Source organism: Dipodomys spectabilis, unplaced genomic scaffold, assembly GCF_019054845.1.
Source record: "Dipodomys spectabilis isolate Male_0828 unplaced genomic scaffold, ASM1905484v1 ptg000157l, whole genome shotgun sequence".
NCBI lineage: Eukaryota > Metazoa > Chordata > Mammalia > Rodentia > Heteromyidae > Dipodomys > Dipodomys spectabilis.
The window spans coordinates 6,063,840-6,084,619 of NW_024870834.1; the positions used below are offsets into that span (position 1 = coordinate 6,063,840).

Here is a 20,780-nt window from a genome sequence, read left to right on the forward strand (position 1 = left end):
TCTGGTTTTTAGTGGAGATAAGAATCTCATAGACTTACCCGCCTTGGGCTGGATTTGAACCTCAATCCTTAGATCTCAGCCTCCTGAGTAGCTAGGATTGCAGGCATGAGCCACCAGTGCCTGGCAGCTCCCAGTTTTTGGAATAACTTTATTGAGGTCTTATTCACACCTTTAAAGACTAGGATTCAGTGAGTTTGTATACACACAGAATTGTGCCATCCAAACCAGTCTCAATTTCGAACATTTTCATCACTGCTGAAAGAAGCCCATTAGCACCCCACATCCTAAGACATGGCCCCCGCACCTCTGGATTTACAGATGTGAAAATGGAGGCTCCAAGCTAATACCCGCCCCCTCCCCCATGCTGGCACCCAGCCCGCACTCTCTCGCTCTCTCCACGTCTCCTCTCTCTCATCCCAGCAGCTGGCCATTTCTTACCGATCACAGAGGCAAACAGCTCTGGCGTGGAGCTTCCTGCAGCCATGAAGGTGGCTCCGGCCACATCTTCACTCAGATGGAGTTTCTGAAACAGAGGGGACCAGAGGCGCTCAGGGGTGACACAGCCGTGCATATGCGCTGGACGTGGTACCAGGGCTCTGGCTGCCAGGGAGCTCAGAGGAGCCATGCTACAGCTGAGTCTAATTCCTCTACCCTGCAGCCTATCCTCCCCCACCCCAGCACACGGCCCACAACCCCTTCTCCCTCCCACTATCTACCATTCTGTTCCAGAACACGCCCTGATGAAGTCTTTTGGGCACCCTGCACCCACATTGGGCCAGCCATGCCCTCTTTGGACCACAGAAGGTAGAGGGTGCTGACAGTCCCCCGGCCTTTGTTAGGTGGGGTTCCTAGGCAGCACTGCCCAGCAAGGGTCCACCAACCTAGTGATCATCTCCAGGATATCAGGAGGTAGGGGCTAACGCCTGGCACCCACCTGGGTCCTGCTCCAAACAATGCCTTCTCCATGGAAGGCTTGGCAAAGAGGTTCATGTCCAGGAAGGAGGCTGAGAACTCACGACTGGCCCTGTGGACCCGGGGAGGCCAAGTTGTGGCAGGGAGGCCCATCCTCTCATCTAGAATGTAGGCCTGCACCCTGGAAGCCTGAGCTTGCTAGCTCCCTCTCCCTATGGGCTGGCTAGCTTATAGAAAGGTGCCTCACAGTATCAGAGCCCAGGGCTTGACCAGGCTGAGGGACATCACGCTGATCCCCAAGGCAGGAGCTCAGCTACTTGGCCTGCCCACCAAGCCTCACTCATCGCTTTGAGCAGAACCCAGACTGCACTGCCTCCGGTCCTGCCTCTTCCCAACCTTGGCTTTCCTCTCTGCTTATTGAAATCCTTCCTACTTCTGAAGACCCAGTACCCACCTCCTCCATGAAACCTACCCAGACTTCTCTCCAGCGGCAATACTCCTGACCGCCTTCTCACCTGGCCGCTCCCAGTGAAGCTCCTGATCACCTCCCCTGATCACTCCCTGCCCCTTGTCCTCTGATGGCTCTCACTAAGCTCCTTACATGGGTCTTAACCTCTAGTGCCACGGCCATCACCCTTGCTCACCTCTCCATCCTAAGGGATCTGGGTGGCTCTAGGGGGACCTGGCATGGCCACCGGATGCTGTCAGTCGGTCAGTCACATCCCATGGGTTCCTCTTACCGCAAAGGGCAGGGGCCAGCCCCAAAGCCACAGCTGCCACAAGCTCTCAACCCTGTCAGGGTCTGGGGTGCATAATCACTATTTATGGCGGTTTGGATGGGAAATGTGCCCCCAAATGTCTCCCCAGGGGCCACCAGCTGGTGGAGGATTGTCACCCAGTGGTGATCACGAGCATTGGGATCTAACCAGCGGATTCACTCACCAGTGGGTTCATAAACGTGACAGCACTAGTGGGAGGAGATAGAAACTTTGGGAGACGAGGCAGTTGGAGGAAGGTCACTGGGGACATGTCCGTGGGGGCCACATCTAGTCCCCCACCCCTTCCTGGCTCCCTCCGTCACCGTTTCCTGGCCACTGTCATGAAGGGCCACATCCTCCCGCCGTGACACTCTGCCTCACCAAGGGCTCCAAAGTGATGGAGCCAGCCAGCCGACACAGACTACAACCTCTGACACCATCAGATAAAATTAAGTTTTGCTCCTAAAGCCAGGCACTGGTGGCTCATGCCTGCAATCCTAGCTTCTCAGGAGGCTGAGATAGGAGGATTAAGGTTTGAGGCCATCACGGGCAGACAAATCTGTGAGACTCTTATTTCCAAATAACCAGCAAAAAGCTGGAGCAGTGGCTCAATTGATAGAGCACCAGCTTGGAACAAAAAAAGCCCAACAACAGTGGGAGGCCTTGAGTTCAAGCCCCAGTATTGGCACACATGCTTGCACGCATGTACACACGCACACACACACACAATACATGCATGCATGCATGTATGTATATACATACATACCAAATCTTTGTTCCTTTAAGTTGTTTATATAAGATATCTTGTCACTACGACCAACACTACAAGGACCTGCTATTTCTTGGAGGGGGGGGTAGGGGTCACCACTGGGTTGCAGAAATAGCCAAAGACGACTTACAGTAGCCACTGTTCCCCTAACTCCCATTTCATGGGATTGCAAGGTGGAGCCCTGATAGCCTGGTGTCTTTATCTGAGGGGCCTGAAGGGTGGAAGGGGAAAAGGAGAAGTCAGGTCACTCTTTGGGTGTGACTCCCCACTGTACACGACACTAATCACTGCCACACCCCCACGGTGTTTTGGAAGTGGGTAAAATTATAGGGGTGCCCCTGCCTCCAGCTACCCATGACAACATGGCCTCACACAGCTGGGCGGCCTCACAGGGTGAAGGGCGGCAAGGACTTCGGGTCACACGGGGTATGTGCTGTAAGCAAAAGTCCTTTCCTTCCCGGGCCAAGAGGTAGACTGGGGGGATTTGTGTACTGGGAAAAGGAAGAAAGGAAAGTTTAAAAAAAACTCGATGGGTTAACTAGAGGGAGGGGCTTCCCACCCCCAGAGCTCAGGATCCCCCGGTGAGCACTTTAGGGGAAGCAGATCTGCCCCTGGGACCTCACCTCCTCCTCTACAGGTGCACACCTGCACCGTCAGCCTCACTGCACCTGCCCATGTGCTAAGCCAGGTCTGGTACACAGGCCCGTGGGCTGCGGGGGAGCTGGACCATCTGAGCAATGACTTGGCACCACTTGTGCCAAGTTCTGGGAGGGAGCACCATCTGTCATGGTGTCTGGTGGCTTTGGAGGCAACGCCTGGGGCTTGGCGGGCCCGTGTCCTCCATGTCTGCATCTCACTGTGGCCTTCCTGTCCTGGCCATTCGTGTGCCACATGTTCTCCGTCATCCCAGGCGGCACCAGAGTCCCCGTCCCTCACACATACCTCACAGATCTTCTCTAGGGATGGGACAAAGAAGTCATCACACACGATGGCCAGGGCGTAGAACATGTACAAAGCCTGGGGGGGAAATGAGGCAGGGTCAGCGAGGGCCCCCAGGGCCTCCCCAGGGTCCACTGGACCCCAAATCAGATATCTAGGCTGAGTCTGGGGACAGGCAAGTAGGAAAACCCAGCACCCGCCATCTTCTCACGGACTGATGGGGAAACTGAGGCTCAGAGAGGGGAAATAATGTGCTGAGAAGCAGCGGGGATGAGACCCCAGGCCACTTGGGCTCAGACTTCCTCCTCTTCTACATGGTAAAAAAAAAAACAAAAAAAATACATTCCCTCTTGTGCCCCCTAGGATTGTGGCACACAGCTCCAAAAGCCCGTGGGATCTTTGAAGTCTCCTGTATGCTAAGGAGATCACTGGTGGCTTTAGGACCCACTCTGACTGGGTGACTGGGTAGGACTTTAATCCCCACCCTGAGCACTGGAGGAGGGGTGAAGGGATGACGGGGGGGGGGGGGGGGGGCAGAGCTGGAGGAGTCTCAGGAATCACGGGGCAGGCACTTGCCCTGCCCTGCCCTTGACCTCTATTTCCAATATGCAAGTCTATAAAAGAAGATAAAGAGACATTAAGAATTGTGTCCTGGGGCTGGGAAGGTGGCTCAGTGGTAGAGCACTTGCCTTGCATGCCTGAGGCCCTGGGTTCGATTCCTCAGCACCACATAAGCAAAAAGAAAAAGCCAGGAGTGGCACTGTGGCTCAAGAGGTAGAGCCCTAGCCTTGAGCTGAAGAGCTGAGGGGCAGTGCCCAGGCCCAGAGTTCAGGCCCCACAACTGGACCAAAAAAAAAATTGTGTCCTTGCATTGGCTCCAGGGCCACTAGCTATATGATGTGAGCCAGGTCGCCTAGCAGACTTCAGATGTTTCTTGGTGGGCAAAAGGGCCCTGTGTCTGTTCTCCTCCTGGACCTGTTGCAAGGCCTTGCTGGGATCTCAGCCAGGCTGGGCTGTGCCACCCTGGCGACCTCACCCCCGAGAAGCACTCACACCAAGGATATGCAGCAGGACAGCTCCGTGTTGTCGCTCCTTATTGGAGAACAGGTCTGTGGGAAACTCATGAATTGCTGCAAGACAAGAGGAGATAACAGAAGTTAGAGATCTGTGGCCCCAATTGCCTTTCTGAGCCCTGAGAATCCACCCAGGAGCCCACTGCCCAATGACATTGGACTAGCCAGCGGGAGAAAAGGCCAGCTGTTTTGGGGTCCAAGGCAGATCAATGCTCTTAGGAGAGTGCTGGATACTGGATTATGCACAGGTATCCCAGCCTCTTAGAACTGATTGGGTTTTAGTTGTGCCTTGTGTTTTGAAACCAACCAACCAATCCTAGTATGATAGATATATTTCACAGCCACTATGATGGCTACACCCCAAAAGATGGATAGTAATAAGTATTAGCAAAGATACGGAGATGCTGGACCCTTGTATGTGGCTTGTGGGAAAGTGAAAAGGGACAGTTTGACAGTCTTCAGAGAATACACCAGAGTTACCATCTGGCCCAGCAGTTTCATTCCTAAGTATATATACTTGACACAGGAGACATGAATACTCAAAAAATATGGGCCGGCGCCAGTGGCTCACACCTGTAATCCTAGCTATTCAGGAGGCTGAGATCTGAGGGTCAGGATTCAAACTCATCCTGGGCAGAAAAGGCCCTGTGAGATGCTTATCTCCAATTAACCACTCAAAAAATGGAAGCAGCTCTGCGGCTCAAATGATAGAGCACTAGCCTTGAGCACACAGAGGCTCAGGGACAGTGCCCCGGTCCTGAGTTCAAGCGCCAGGACTGGCGGAAAAAAAAAAACTGGATCCAAATGTGCACGGTTCAAGTGCCATGCCAGCTCTCAGCAACAGCTTCTCAGGATGCTCCAGGAAAGGGAGGAGCAGTTCCTTCGCACTGGCCCTGCCATTTGCGATGACCAATGGATACATATTTTTTGCTAGACTGGAAGCTTCTGGAAGGCAAAGATCAGATCCACCCTGCCCAGTCCAGCATCCCATCCTGTGTCTAGGCCACTCTCAGCAGAGGGTCCTCAACAGACCTCACCAACCAACAGAATCAATGAGGTAATAGGTGAACTGTGGACCCACCTTATTACCTTAGCCTAATCTACTACCTTACCCTCCCCCACCCTCAGGGACCAGGGTGCCAATGCCCCACCCAGAATTTCCTCCTCTAAGGCTCTCAACACAAAGGTCTTTCCATGGAGTTTTAACATCAAATTCTCCCAACAAGGAGCAGAAAACAGCAGCTCCCGAAGCACCTAGAAAAGGATCCCACCTTGAGACAAGAAGTGATGGAGGAGAATTAAGACGCCCTCCCTTCTCTTCCCTTGTTCCCTCCCTCTCGGTAATCAAACTTCTGTAATAGAATCTCTGCTGCCGGTCGGTCCAAGGGCAGGAATCTGCCTCAAGGTCTGTCTGCTCAGAGAAGGAAAATTATTGAGAGTCGACATTCCTGCGGCCAGGATCATGTCTACGGAAGAAACGAAGCCAGCTGGGATGTTTTCAGTGCAGATCAATACCCATTTCTGCCACGAGAATTCCAGACCCTCGCTGGTTCTCTGAAACTAGTGTTTTGAGAGCTGGTGACCGAGAATTAGACTCAAGTCAGGCTGCCTTTCTGCTGTCTTTCTCCATCTGGCCTCCTGCCGGGAGGCTCTGTCCTTGGTGAAACAGATTTCTCCATCATCCCCACCCTGCTCTGTACCTCAATGCCTGCTGGAAGGCTACAGTGGATAGCTCAGAGAGGGAGGAGACCAGCTCAGGTTACCCAGCCATATGAACGAGAGTTGGACATGAAAACCCCATTGCAGCCATCCTACAGTCCAGCTCTCCCACCAGGCGCTTGTCTGGCCCAGTCCCCTGCCTTGTACAAGGGGACCAGGCCGTCACACCACTGTGTGTGGCCTGCCGTGGCACGGGTAGCGAGAGCTGTGGCAGGCAGAGGTTGCTTGGTATCTGGACCTGGTGTGGACTCTCCACCCTCCTGAAACTGAGTTAAGGAGAAGATGGACTTAGGTGTCTGGACGGGATTGTAAACCTACAGGTACCTCTGTCCTCTCAGCTCCAGAGCACGTCCGGCCTTGATGTGAGAAAGCAAGGGAGCAAACAGTACCAGCCTGATGAGGGAAGGAAGGAAGAGGGCAGAGATCACCAAGAGCCACAGGCAGCACAAGCCTCATGGGAGCCTGCACATAGGAGCAGTGTCAACCCAGGTCTCCGAGGAAGCCTCTTTCTCCTCCCGTGGCTTGCTGGAGTCAGGAGTCCTAAGCCACATTCAAGGTCATGATGCTTGCCTGTCTGAGAGGCCTGGGCCAAGTTCAAGGTCATGGTGCTTGTCTGAGAGTCCTGAGCCTGCTCTCACTGCTCAAATCCCTGCCACGGATGGTGAGATTGGGGGGTGGGCGGTGATCAGCAGGGCACACACGGCATTTGAGGTCATGGCTAAGCCTTTAAGCTGCAGAAATCCGGGGGTGGTGGGTGTAGGGAGAAGAGATTTATTTGCAGGTGAGCAGAGCTCAGGGAAGCAGGGATGATCCGAGCATCCTCCACAGCCCAGGAATGGAGAGGCAGGGAGAGGGGACAGGAGGGAAAGGTGCCATTCCCCACCCCCCTTTCAGACCCTTGCCTTCACTCAGTGCTCAGAGGTGTCTCTCCATCACTAGTGGACATGCCCTGGACATATCCATTCCATAGACCTGGACTGCAGGCAGGGCCCAGGGGCACAGAGGAGGGGAGGTCTCCAGCCAGTTGGTTTTTGTGCATTGGAGGGGAGGCAGATTCTAGGGTCCTGGGGCCAAAAAGCATTTCCCCCAGCATCTTATAAATTGCTTGGGTCCCCAAGGCATACTTCATAAAGATGCACAGAGTACGGCTTTGGATCAGTGCTGTTCCTTTGAGGCCCTAAACGCATGAACTTATTCAACCAGTAATTCCAGACCCTCTGCGAATGGCTAAATGAGTTCCTGTGAACCCCCAGCCTCTCTCCAAGAGCCTGGGGGCTGAGTCTTGCAGGTTGATTCGCCTCTCAGGATTCCTGAAAATGAAGGAATCAGTATGCGTTTCTTGAGTATTTACTAGGCTGTAGACAAGGGTCTCATAGATGTATTATCCATTCACCCACCCATGCATGTAGCCATCCACCTCCCTCAACCAGTCATCCATTTGTCCATCTGCCTGTCCCTCCATTCACCCACCCACTCTTCTTACATACAGTAAAATCCATTCATGGTATTCTATAGTTTTCATCTGGCCTGGTGTGGGTGGACAGGGAAACAAACGATCCAGAGGTAGTAAGAGGGCTGCCATGCTGTTGAGGAGTGGACCAAGCTGTGGTTACTGACTTGGGGCAGATGGAGAATATGCAGCAAAGCCTTGGAAAGAGTGGTGTAGGGGTACCTGAGTCAAGTCCCAAAGGCTTCATCACTGATTTTTTGAAGTCCTATCATCTCCCAGACAATCCTAAAAAGCCCATTATTCCCACTTCAGTGATGAAGAAACAGGCTCTGGGAGGCTAAAGGATTCAGCCAACCACAGACTGATCCAGGGGACAGAAGAAACCAAACTGGGGGCCAAGCAATACCAGCCTCCTTTTTCCCCCACCTGGGTCTTTTTACCCTCAACAGGAATGTGCCAAGGCCCTTCTTTATCAAAGAAGCAGGCTGCATTTTCCTAGAAGCTTTAAGAGCTGTGGCCCTGAAAGGGATGTGCAATTCTATCAATTCTAGCCAGAAGGGCCTTTTGAGCTCAGTATCTTCCCTTAACAAAATGCTTGGAGAGTTAGCCAGGTCATATTCCTACCTTCTAGAAATGTTCTTGCTTGGCTTTTTAAAACCCCTTTCTGCAACAGTGGGTCCCCATCCTCTGGAACCCGAGGATGCCAGTACTCATGGGACTTGGTCTCTAGGCCTCTTCTCCCTCTACTTCCTGTCCCTGGCTTTGACTTACTGATCTCTGCAGACATCTCCCAAATTACAATCTTTTCCTGAGATCCAGGCCTAACATGTCCAATATCCAACTGGACACCATTTGCTGGCCCTCCTCAGTGAGTGGCCCATTGTCTACCATAGTGTACAGGAAGGAAATTATGGCAGTGACCTTGAACAGTCCAACTGGCACTCTGAACAGTCCAGCAGGCACTCAGCATCCATTTCCATTTCTTCCATGAATCTTTCTGCTGGGACACCAGATCCAGGTGTCAAGGCTGGACATTGCATGGTTCCACATCCCAGCCCTACATACTTTTCTGATGTGCCATGACTCTCTTGCAGCTATAGTTCTGATTATTAAGCAAGTATCATTAACCATGGTGACTGTAAGAAGGAGGTTGAGTATTCTTGCTGTCATTTCCACTGACCACCAAGGCCACAGAGGTGCAATGGGAGACCGCTCTTCTTGATTTGAGCACTGGATGTTTCTGGTTATTTCATTTCTATTAGCCCCATTTGGGCTGCTATAATAGGCTCACCTGGATAACTTGTAAACAATAGAAACTTATCTCTTTCAATTCTGTGGAGAGGTCAAAGATGAAGGTCTTACTCTGGTCATAGAAGATACCTTCCCTCTGTATCTACACATGCTGATGGGGACCATGCAGATCACTGGAGCCTCTTTTTGTTGTTGTTGGTGGTGGTGGTCATGGGTCTTGAACTCAGGGCTTGGGCACTGTCCTTGAGCTTTTTTTCCCCAAGGTTAGTGCTCTATCACTTTGATCCACAGCTCCATTTCCTGTTTTCTGGTGGTAAATTGGAGATAAGAGTCTCACAAACTTTACTGTCCAGACTGTCTTCAAACTGTGATCCTCAGATCTCAACCTCCAGAGTAGCTAGGATAACAGGTGTGAGCCATCAGTACCCAGTTGAAGCCTCTTTTATAAAAGTACCGATTCCAGAGACAAAGGCCAAGTCCTTATGACATAAGCACTTCCCATAGTTCCTCCCCTTAAACCCTTTCCTGCAACTTCATAAGCACCTAGTTCCCTGGATTAAGTTCCTTTCATATGAAAAACCTAGAATGGCTTCTTTGTCACACACTGAACACTGATGGATACACCTGCCTCCCTAGCCTCCTTGGGGGCCTGGCATTTCACTTCCAAAGCTGTTCTGGGATCCACCCACCTACCCACCACTACCACTCCTAGCAGCCTGTCCTGGCTACTCCACTGACCTCTGAATCTGCCCCTGCCCCAAGTCCATGCAGTCTGCTCCTTTCTACTTCTACCCAGCAGGCAGCAGGTCTTCCTTGCCCAAGCCTCTGAGACCCACCCACCCTCAACCCCAAGATCTTACCCTGTCACCTTTCTGGCCTTTCTCAGCCCATAGTGCTCTCTGCTCCAGCCACACTGGCCAGGCCTGAGCTGCCAAGTCTCAGCGTAGCCTGGCGCTAAGCCCGCGTTCAGGAAACACCTGGCGAGTGGATGAGCATTTGGCTTTCTACCTTCTTTGGATGCAGACTTGAGAGTGACTGACAGGTGCTCTACCCAGAAGGCCTGGGGGCTCAGCCAGCCTGATGCTGTGTCCTTGGTACCAGCTCTTCCCAAGCAGCTTTCCAGCTGCTGCCCACAGAGGATCCACCAACTGACAGCTGTTGACAGTGCTGTGCTTTCTGTGGACACTGATCTCCCCTAAACCTTTCAATTAGTCCATTCGCTTTAGGGAATGTGAACTGCAAAGTGAATTATTATTATTTTCTTTAAGGAGAAATTGCCCATAAACATGTCATTCCACTTTCTATGCAAGGTTAAAAATAACCTTGCATTCTAAGCCCTGCCTTTCATTCCAAAAAGGAGACTGCAGGCTGGGGAGTCATTTAAATAGCATCGGATTTCGATCATTGCGACTTACATAAGGTATGTGTTTTAGAAACCACCCAAGCGCCAGGAACCAAAAGGAAAGAAAAAATCAGATTTTCCTTGAATTCTTTGGTTTAAAATAACTTTGCTAAGAATCTTATACCTTTCATGAGCAACAGTTGGCATGTCATGGTTTCATTCCATTACCCTCCTGTCCCAAATAAGAGTAAATATAATTAAATCATTGGTTTAACGGGCACAAAAAGGAGTCTAACTCCCAGCTTTCTCTCAGTTACAGAGATTATGCACTGAAAAGAAGAGGAAGAAGGAGGAGAAGGAGAAAGAGAAGGAGGAGGTAGAGGAGAAGGAGGAGGAGGAGGAGGAGGACTGGACACCGCTGCAATAGAACTGTTCTCCACAGGAGCTGTAGTCATGGAATTTTACAGCTGGATGAAACTCCTCCCCTCCCCCAACTGTTGTTCTCCACCAGGAGAGAGAACAGGCTCATCAGCCTGACAGGGACATCCCAGCCGTCACCATTCCCAGCTTGATGCTGTTTAACACCCTTCCCCTCACCCCACTGAGAACCCTATACTCCATCTCAAAGGGGAGAAGGCTAATATCCTACAAGGACAGCCACTTCACTCCGTATCACAGCTACTCAGCCACAGGATGCCAGGACCACCTATGAACCATGCTAAGCTCAGGCAGGATAGAAGAACTCTGACCCCCAGGCTCAGCAACAGCCAGCACAGGAAATCAGACCTCTACCACCATTGGCTGGCCCAGAATGGCAGGGCTCTGTCCACCAGGCGCAGCACCCTCTGGCTTCCACTCCCGACTCAAGCCAACTGCTAGTGCTTGGATCTTGAGGTGCACGTTAGAGGCGTGTTCCTGAGGTGGCAGTGCAGAAGAGGTCTAAGAGATGATGTGGATTGGGGGTCCTTTGACTGTTGGGGACATGCTCTGGAAGGGGTTGGTGAGCCTTCAGCACCTCCCTCCCCACCCTGCCCCTCCCCCCAGCCACCTTTCGCTTTCTGGCCACAGGGGGAGTAGTTTTGCACACCTGGCCACGATGTGCTGCATTCTCTGTTGGTCCCAAACTCTACAACTAGCCTTTCTTCTTGACAAGCTGAGGGCTGCAGGTATTTTGGTCTAGTGCCGGAAAGCTGACTAACAGCCCAACCAGAGAAAGTGGAAGCAGGCCCTGCAGGGAGCTGCAGGTGACTCCTCCTCGTTTGTTACTCAGGACACTTTACAGTATGATCTCATTTGGAAATAAAGGATATTAACTTTATATAACAAATCAATACAGGCTGGACATTGTAAACTGTAGACATGGATTTTGTTGGTTGTTTTTTTCTTGCAGTTTCAGATGCTGGAAGGCCAAAGCCTGTCAGGGTTGGACTCTGGAGAGGCTGGCCTTCCTCGCTTGGCAGGCCCACCTCCTCAGTGTTCCCATTGCAGCCTTTCTCTGTGCGTGCACGCCTGCTGTGTCTTCCTCCTCCTGCAGGGGCAGCAGTGGTCTTTGATGAGGGCCCCATCCTGATGACCACATTGAACCCTAACTGCCTCCCTGCAGGTTGGCTCCAGTGGGAGGGGATAAGGGCTTCAAGAATGAACTTGGCTGGAGACACAGTTCCGTCGATAATGTAACAGACCACTGGGCTTTGCAGATGACTAAACCGCATTTCAGTAACTCAACTAAAATCACTAAATTGTCATTTCAGTAACTAAACTGAAATGACATTATACTAGATTTAGGTGTTTTTTTTATAAGAAGACAGGACACAAAGACACATAGAACAGGCCATGGAGGCCAGAGGAAGAGGTTAAGTGATACAGACACAAGCCAAACCAGCAGCTAAGAGAGAGGCAGAGGAGAGACTCCTCAGAGCCTGCGGGCGAACTGAATCCGTCCATTCCCAAGACCTCCGCTTCAGACCTTAAGACTCCTGAACTGGGGGGAAATACATGCTTGTTGTTTTAAGCCACCTTGCTTGTGGCTTTGCTTCGGCAGTGCTGGGAAACAAACGCTCCCCAAGCCAATGTCACAAAATGCTGCTTCCTCTCTTCCCCAGGCCAGCCACCTCCCATCAGGGCCTACCTGAGTCCCCTTTATCCACTAAAAGCTTCCTCTCCCCTCCCCTGACTTTGAGATCTGTGCAGTCAGGTGATGGTGGCCAATTCCCGTGCTGTAGCAAACTCTGTAAAAATGAAAACATCCCCTGCCTTTGTGTTCATTGGTGTGCTGTGTGCTTATTTCCATAATTAGCAAGAATCTTGCACCGTGGGGGCAGGTTTTCTGTGTTCACAAAGGGCCGTGGTTACAGTCTGCGCCTCTCTGCAGAGGGCATCTAGCTGGCCTGAGACAAGATGTGCACATTGCATATGAAGTCATGAATTGGGAGCCAAGATCCCACCCACTACACCGCATGATGGACAGTCAAGTGCGAATGAGGGTTGGATGGCCCCAATGTCAGTCTGTGTGAGCATGACCAATCACTTCACTTTTCTGAGCCCTAGTCACCCATCATAAACAGGCATTGATAATAGTTCCCAGGCTGGTGATGAGGAGGAGATGAAATACTACGTAAAATGTGCCACCATTTCAGCCTTCTGACACTATAATGGAATACCTGAGGGAATCGACTTATGAAGAGGACAGGTTTGGCTCACAGTTCCGGTTCATGATCGGGTGGCCCGTGGCTTGGAGGCCTGTGGAGAGGTTGTACAACTGGGTGAGAGCAAATGTGTAACGGAGGAAAACTCTACCCTGACACCTGACACTCCACCCCCGCATGATGAAGGCCCTCCTTCTCTCCCTTGCCCATTGGGTTTATGGAGATACCATAGATATGTAGATACCATCAAGGCCATACATACCTTCTCAGAAAACTCTGCCCAAACTGAGCTTCTAGGGGTGACTTGGGGAGACTGGATCTAACTGGCACCATGTTGGCCACATGGAGGATGATAGGAAACTGTCTTCACAGTACAGGCAGGTGATGGGCGTGCCTGAATTCCTAGGGGCAGGGGCGGGGACTTGGACAATAGGTCACTGAACCTGCCAGTCTTGGGTCATGAACTCTCAAGCTCCTGTGATCTATCCTTTGACCTGACCCTGTGTAGGTGCAGACCCGTTCAGGCACCACTACGCCCTTGCTGTTCCCATGTGTCCTGGCTCCCCTCCAGTCACCACGACGGAGTTAATCTGGTTTGTTGGTATTGTTTTTCTGTTCTTTCTTTCCTCTCCTGCTTTCCCGGTTCAGTTTTCTGACAATGTTAAGTGTATTCGAGGGGCTGCAGGTCTTCACGATGAGAGTTCACCTGCAGTCACTGGCTTTCCAATAAAGACTCCTGAATGGACCTCTCAAAATGTGGTCTCTCTGTTTCTCGTGACTGAGATACCTCGTAACAGGGGCATGCAAGGGATCCTGGGACACTCTCCTTTTCTGTGCCCCTCGCTTCCAGAAAGTCTCACAAAGTCAATGTCAATTCCTGTCTTTCAACAGCTCCTGTCTGCAGAGATGAGCTATCCATGCACTGTGCACAGTGGCAGGTCCCTGTCCTGCTACTTTAATGAACGGCTTTGCCCCGGCACAGGAAACCCTGTACAACCCGTATGCCAGGCCTGGGAGCGAAAGGTGCTCCTGGCTTGGATGCTTTCTTTCCTTTTGACAAGCACAGAGCACGTGGTACCAGCGTTCTGCCAGGGAGAAGAGGTGACTGTAATGAGAAAGATCTCCAGAGGATGGCATCTTGTCCCACTTGGCCCTGAGCCACAATGCCCTGATCCTCACCTTCTCTTACTTAGCTGGGATTATAGATGTGTGTCACTATGCTCAACGCACAAAACATTCTTATTTCCTCCCTTCCCCCAACTATTTAAAGGCATGGAAACCACTTTCACCTTTTGGGTCCCATTACAAGCAGATGGTGAGTGGATCTGCCTGGACTGGAGTTAGCTGAGCCCTTGGTTTAGAAACACCATGCAGAGCCGAAGCTGCTCGAGTGATGTGGGATGGGAGGGAGCCTGGTTTTAGTGGCTGCCTTGTGCACCCACTGAAGGACGAGGAAGAGCCCGAACCCCACGAGGGTTCCCCGTGCGGGCTGCGCTGGCACTCCTAGAGCCGGGAGCTTTCACATTAAAAAGGTACCTTTATAAAATGTGGTATCTCTAGGGCTGGGTGCAATGGCTCCTGTCTATAATCCTAACTACTTGGGAGACAGAGATTGGGAGTTTACAGTTCCAGCCAGCCTAGGCGAAAAGTTCATGAGACACCTCTCAACCAACAGAAGGCGAGCATTCGTGCACACCTGTCATCTCATTCTAGCTATGTGACACAGGAGGCCGAAGGAGGCCCAGGATGGCTCGTGCAAAAGCATAAGACCCTATTGGAAAAATCGCTAGAAAGCAAAGACGGAAGGCAAAGACTAAATAGAAGGAGGAAGAGGGGAGAGGCTGGGGGGAGGAGGGCAAGAGGAGACTGGAGGAGGGCAGGGAGGGAGGAGGGAGTCAGCCGCAAAGAAGATCCATCACCTTCCCTCTGCAAACAAAGAAACTGAGGCTCACAAGAGTGATGTCACTTCCCGTGGCCATCCCCCCTGGAAGCAGCAGACCTGGCCCTGCCAGGGGCTTCTCCGCTATGGGCCTCTCCTCTGGACCATTTAAGAGTTCTGGGGAAATTTCCAGCATGGGTCCTGCCTGCTCTTCTAGAAGAATGGAGTTGAAAAGAAGCAGCAGGTCAGGTTGCTTCCTCACACAAACAAACCCAGAAGGCTCTATTTATCCACAACAAGTACAATAATAGATCCTAATCCCTGGGCAATTCAGCCACCTCCTTTTTATTCTTCCATCATGACTCATCCCCCTTGAGGATGATACACACACACACACACACACACACACACACACATATCCTGGGACAGTTCAGTACTTCCACTTACTGTAAACTGTAAATCATTTCTGTCTCCATTCACAAGAGAAACACACCTGGCCAAGAAATAGGGTGAAATCAAATGAAAACGCACCCCACTCCGAGGAACGGGTGCACTCTGTGTATTGGTGCTGTGTACGTTCACCCTACTGCTCCGTGCTAGATCTGCAGCTGCTGCTAGGATGTTCAGAGTTAACCCTGTTAAAAACACAAACAGCACTAAGCACCGGGGTGCACGTCTGTAATCCTTGCTACTCAGGAGGCTGAGATCTAATGGTGGCCAGGGCAGGAAAGTCCTTGAGAGGGTGAGACTCTTATCTTCAATTAATCCCAACAAGCTGGAAGTGGAGCTGTGGTTCAAGTGGTAGAGCACTAGCCTTGAGCACAAAAAAATCTCAAGGACAGCACTCAGATCCTGAGTTCAAACTTCAGTACCAGCAACAAACCAAAAAAAAAAAAAAACAAAAAAAAAACCCAAACAGCTCCTAAGAGCAGGTCTTCAATTTACCTGCCCCTTCTCTGCAGGGAATATGACTTCTACCGACATTGACCTGGTCTACTCAGCTGTAATACTGCAGACATTTTCCATAATAGCTATGTTGAGGGGCACAGAGAGGTTAAGTAACTTGCCTGAAATCACACAGTAAAGTGGCCAAGTGTGGGTTTGCCACTGAATGAAGGGCCTGGCAGTCTCACAATGAAGCTTGTTCAAATGTTTTCTTTTTAAAACACAGCTCAGAGCTGGATGTCAGTGGCTCACGCCTGTAATCTCAGCTACTTGGGAGGCTGAGATCTGAGGACTGTGTTTCAAAGCCAGCCTGGGCAGCAAAGTCCAGGAGATTCTTTTTTCCAATGAACCACCAAAAAGCCAGAAACAGATCTATGGCTCAAGTGGTAGAGCACTAGCCTTGAGCAAAAAAACTCAAGGACAGCACCCAGGTCTGAGTTCAAGCCCCAGACTGGCACAAAAACAAACAAGCAAATATAAAACACAGTTCCCAGGAAAAAAAAGCTACCAGTCATTTGCATATGAGTATAAATTAGCTTCATTAACTTTTTACCTAATTCAGGACCGCAGCTTCCACAAAAGGAGTAAGGAAGCAGGGAGTGTCCAGTGGGGTTTGGGGCAGAATTTTAAAGCCTTTGAAAGATGCAGAAGGAAAAAGAAATGGATGAGGAAAGATGCCTTCTTCCGAATTGGCCTTTAGGCCGGCCCTCACTGTAATCAGAAGATGGAGAATGCTCCTTTGCTATTTCTCCCCTCCAGCCAGCCCGTGCTCTCCCATTGTGTTGGATGGGGAAACACTGGCAGAGGGGCCGGGGCCCTGCGTCACGGGTCGGGGCTCCCCCTGAGTGCTTGCTGTCACTCACCCACAAAGGAAGCGCAGGTTTTGGGATAGCCTGGAAGCCTGGGTGCAGGTTACAATCCCCGTCTGAGGACCCCGCCTGAGAAAGAGGGAGAGCTGGGACTCTCTCCATGGCTGTCACCAGCGGCACAGACGTGGACAAGGACAAGCTCACCCTGTGGATTAGTGACCCCGAGTAGCGAGGGGCTGTCTCTGTCCCGGCTCCAATGGCTCATTTAAAGACTACTGGCACACAGCTGGCCTGGCCCTGGCCACTGGGGTCAAGGGAACAAACCCTCCACCTTGCTTTGATGTAGGCCTGCTGTCCTGCAAACACCAACACCGTCTGGCTTCACCCTTGAGCCTTGAGATCAGAGCAAGCTGATAAATGTCCCCCGGAACAAAGCCAGAAAATGGGGCCGCGCTCAATAATTATGGCCCAAGCGCGCACACCGCTTCATGGGACGCCTCCTCAGGAAACACGTCAGCATGGGCAGGATTAAGATGTCCCCTGAGTCCTGGGGACATTGCTACCCTTCCTATACAACTTCTTGCCCTGCTGGATAGACATACAATTGGGGATTGGCAAATAGCAGAAATAGACCACAGAGAGGCAAAGCAACTTGCACAAGGCCACACAGTATGAAGCACAGTCAGGATTTGAACTCAGGCAGTTACAGCCTTTTGCTATTGTGTAGCTCTGCTGAGGAAGAATAGACTTCTAAAGCCCCCTTCAAAGACCTCCCCGACTCTTGAGGCACACTGTGGTATCTTCTAGAACATTCCTCTGTGCTTGGAAGGCAGCTATACCCTAGCCACTGTCACTCTGCCCTGTCCTTAAGTTCTTTGTCTGTACACGTAGGCTCTATGAACGCAAGAGTCCCTGGAATTAGAAAACCTTTTCTTTAAGACATCCGGCTCCCATCTGCTGGCTTTTCAGACAGACGCGCCAGGCAGGTCTATCCGCTGAATAGCATCCTCTTGGGGTGTGCAGCACCCAACCTACACAGCCGTACACACTGGCTGCTCACTGGACTCGGAACACAATCTGTGCTTTCCAGTTGGTGGCCATCGAGAACACAGTTAACGAAGCTCCAACTTGCACTTGCAAAGTTAGAGCAAACACGGCAGAAAGCAGAGGAGGAAAGACAAGGGGAACCGGAGACGCAGTACTGGGGTTTCCTTCAGCTTGGCTGGGCAGAAACCATGCCGATAGTCTTGTAGAGACATGCTCCTCCTGATTGGCGGGGAGGGTCAACGTTAGAGGCAGTGGACTTTGCTTCCTCGGCTGGCTTTGAACCACGATGCTTAGATCTCAGTCTCCTGAGTAGCGAGGATGATAGGTGTGAGCCACCAGTGCCCAGCACGTTCCTCTACTTGGAAGCTTTTCTTCAAGCTATTTTCAACTCTCATCTCTTTGCAATGAGTAAATTCCATCACGATTGTCTTAATTGTATATCTGATAAAAATAAAAAGGAGGGGGAAAAAAACCACCCTCAACACGCTGCTCTTACTGCCAAACCAGCCAGGTTCCAGCTCCATAAATCACTGACATAAATCGCCAACCGGATTGCAGAAACCAAAGATGCTCCCACATTTGACCAGCGAGGAGGCACTTTTAAATCAAAGCATGGGGCACTGTTTAATTTAAAAGTGGGTGCCATGAAATATTCATTGCTTTCTTCCTGAGGTGACGCCAGACATATGGAAAGTACAGGAAGTTGTTTCCTACCCATATTTCATGAGAACTCGACTCTCTTTTTCAACTTCCTTTCAGACAGGAGAAGCAGAACCCCAGGCTCGGGAGCTGTGCACCTGCCCTGTTTGTGTCTATGAGGCCAGATTGGAAAGCTTTACACCCCACCCCACCCCCATCCTGTGGAGGGGAGGGAGAGGCTAGGCGGCCTGAGCCAGGGGACCCGTGGGGCAACATGTGGAACTCAGTGTGCGTGAAATGAACAACATGTTCTTTTCTGGAAAACCTGGATCTAGAGAATTCTACACCCCACTGACAGCACATGCTAAGATCACTGGAGGCCTGAATAGCATAACAGGGCTCTCCCCTGCTGCCTGAGCACGCTGGCATTTAAATGTCATCTAACGAGCCTCCATAGGACTCAGCTGTTAAGATGGTTAATTAAGATCCTAAATCTTGCTAGAATCCACCCCCCCCTCCCCACTCCCCATCCCAGAAGCAGCATGCAGGATCATCATCTCATAGTTGGAGATTTGTATCCACAGTTCCCTGGCCTTGAAGCTGTCACCTCGTTACAATGTAACACAGGCTGCGTGTGTGTGTGTGTGTGTGTGTGTGTGTGTGTGTGTGTGTGTGTGTGTGTGTGTGTGTGTGTGTGTGTGTGTGTGTGTAACCAAGATCCCCCTTCTCTGCATCCCACGGTCCTGGTAACAGGGCATCAGGGAGGTGGGTTAGGAAGGGTCCCAGCTGGTGGGCCCCAGGCAAAGCAAAGGGCTGAGGCTAACAGTCCTTTGCTTAGAACCTGAAAGACTCTGGGCCTTGAAGGCCTGATTTGTTCTTCCATTTGCTGAGGATCCAACTCATCATAGTGAAGTGTTCTACCGCTGAGCTACCCTAGGCCCATCTTGTGTTCTGTCTAATTCCTTCCCACCCAACCTATCACCCCCTCCCCCTTTACCCCCCCCCCCCCCGCCCATGGATCTCAGGGGCCCAGTCTCCAGCGAAGCTCAGCTGCCAGCCTCGCCTCTTCTTGGCCCCTGGACTCTGTGCCAGGCCAGTCCTCAGAAGCCCGCCCAGAGCTCCAACTCCCACCCATTGTGTGTGCCGCACAACCGATGGCAGGTGTCATCAGGCTACAGTGAGAGGTCGCCAGGAAGTGGTAAAGCATACTTCCGGGTGCATGGCTTCCACAATGCGGGGGGTGGGGGGGCTGCATGGGGAAGGTCGGCCTCCAAGTGTGCTGGGCCCCACGGGACAGGGACAGCCTCTTCCCTCGTCATCATTTTTGGTTGCTGCTGCTCTTGTTCCAGGCTCTTCCACTTGTGGCCTCAGGCACTTGCTCCTCTGGCCTGTGGAAGGCTCTGGGGCCTGCATCCTGACCCGGAACTGCTGCAGGGGTCTGGAGGACTCTTCTCCTCCCCGACGGAGCCGCTGCTGGCTTCCCGGCTCTCCAGTCTGCAGATGGTCAGTCGAATTTGCCCAGCCTCTGTGACCCAAAAGGTGATCAAAAATAGATATACCCCATTTACTGGTTCTGCGTCTCTGGAGAACATTCCTACTGCGGGAATATCTCAACAATGCAAACAAGGTCTATGCACGCCCCAAGGTGATGCCCACAGAAGCCCCGGTCCCCCGCTACCCAGCCCCCTGGGCCAGGAAGCTGTAGCCTGAGACAAGGAATGACACGGCTGAGCAGAGGCTGGCAGACAGAGCTTCATTTTGGTTTTGTGGCTTGTTCCCCATGAGGACACTGTGAGGAGTCAAACTGGGCACCTGGCTCACCTGATTTGGAGCCAGACCTCATACATTCCAGGGGCTCTGAATAGCACTACGGCATTCACTTCTATGTTTCGGGTGGGAAAAGTAGTGTGGACAGCCCCTGTTAAGTGGCTTTTTACTTCCCCTTACTAAAATCCAGAACGCCTCAAACAAACCTTTCAGAAATAGAATTCATCCTTTCCAAAACATAACATTTGCCCAGCAATTCTGCAAAAGCTGATGGTTCAGGAGGGTCACAGGAGCCCAGGAGTTCAAAGCCAGCCCGGACAACACAGCAAGATCCCATCAATCAATCAATCAATCAATCAATCAATGCCCCTTGGGACCTAGGGGTATAGCTCAGTGACAGAGCATAGGTTTAGCACCCTAGGGCCCTAGGTTTGATCCCCAACACCCCCCCCACACACACACACAAAGTTAAAAAAAAGTAAAAAGAAAAAAGAATACTTCCACCAGTCCCTCCCCTCCCTCTTCGGGCATCCCACCTCTGGGAGTTTTTGGCCATTCTCCCCAGCACCAAGATCTTTGCTCCTCTCCCAGCAGGGGAAAGAGCACTGGGTTGAGAGCGAAGGGAGCTGCGCCTGGCTTATTACAGATTCATTTCAAGCCAAAGCCAGAAACCCAAATAACTCCAGGCCGTGATCGTTCAATTGGTCACAGATGGCTGCTCTGCCTGGTGACTCAGGGCCTCCTCCCCAGGCTGCCTGCCCGGCCAGGAGCCAGGCAGGAGCAGCAGGCGCTGGGCGCAGAAGGCGGCTCGTGTTCTGTGGGAGTCTGAGAACAGA

At 51.6% G+C, this 20,780-nt stretch overlaps 1 protein-coding gene across 2 annotated transcripts in view; it reads right to left on the bottom strand.

The window, feature by feature from the left end:
- Slc24a4 (solute carrier family 24 member 4) overlaps nucleotides 1–20,780 on the bottom strand; it is a 124,347-nt gene that overhangs the window by 43,708 nt on the left and 59,859 nt on the right. For both annotated transcript variants that reach the window (XM_042692694.1, XM_042692695.1), the window contains exons 3-5: nucleotides 4,432–4,508; nucleotides 3,382–3,456; nucleotides 439–523 (exon numbers count right to left, since the gene is read on the bottom strand). In XM_042692694.1, coding sequence (XP_042548628.1) covers nucleotides 439–523; nucleotides 3,382–3,456; nucleotides 4,432–4,508 — 237 coding nt within the window. The remainder of the gene's footprint in view (nucleotides 1–438; nucleotides 524–3,381; nucleotides 3,457–4,431; nucleotides 4,509–20,780) is intronic.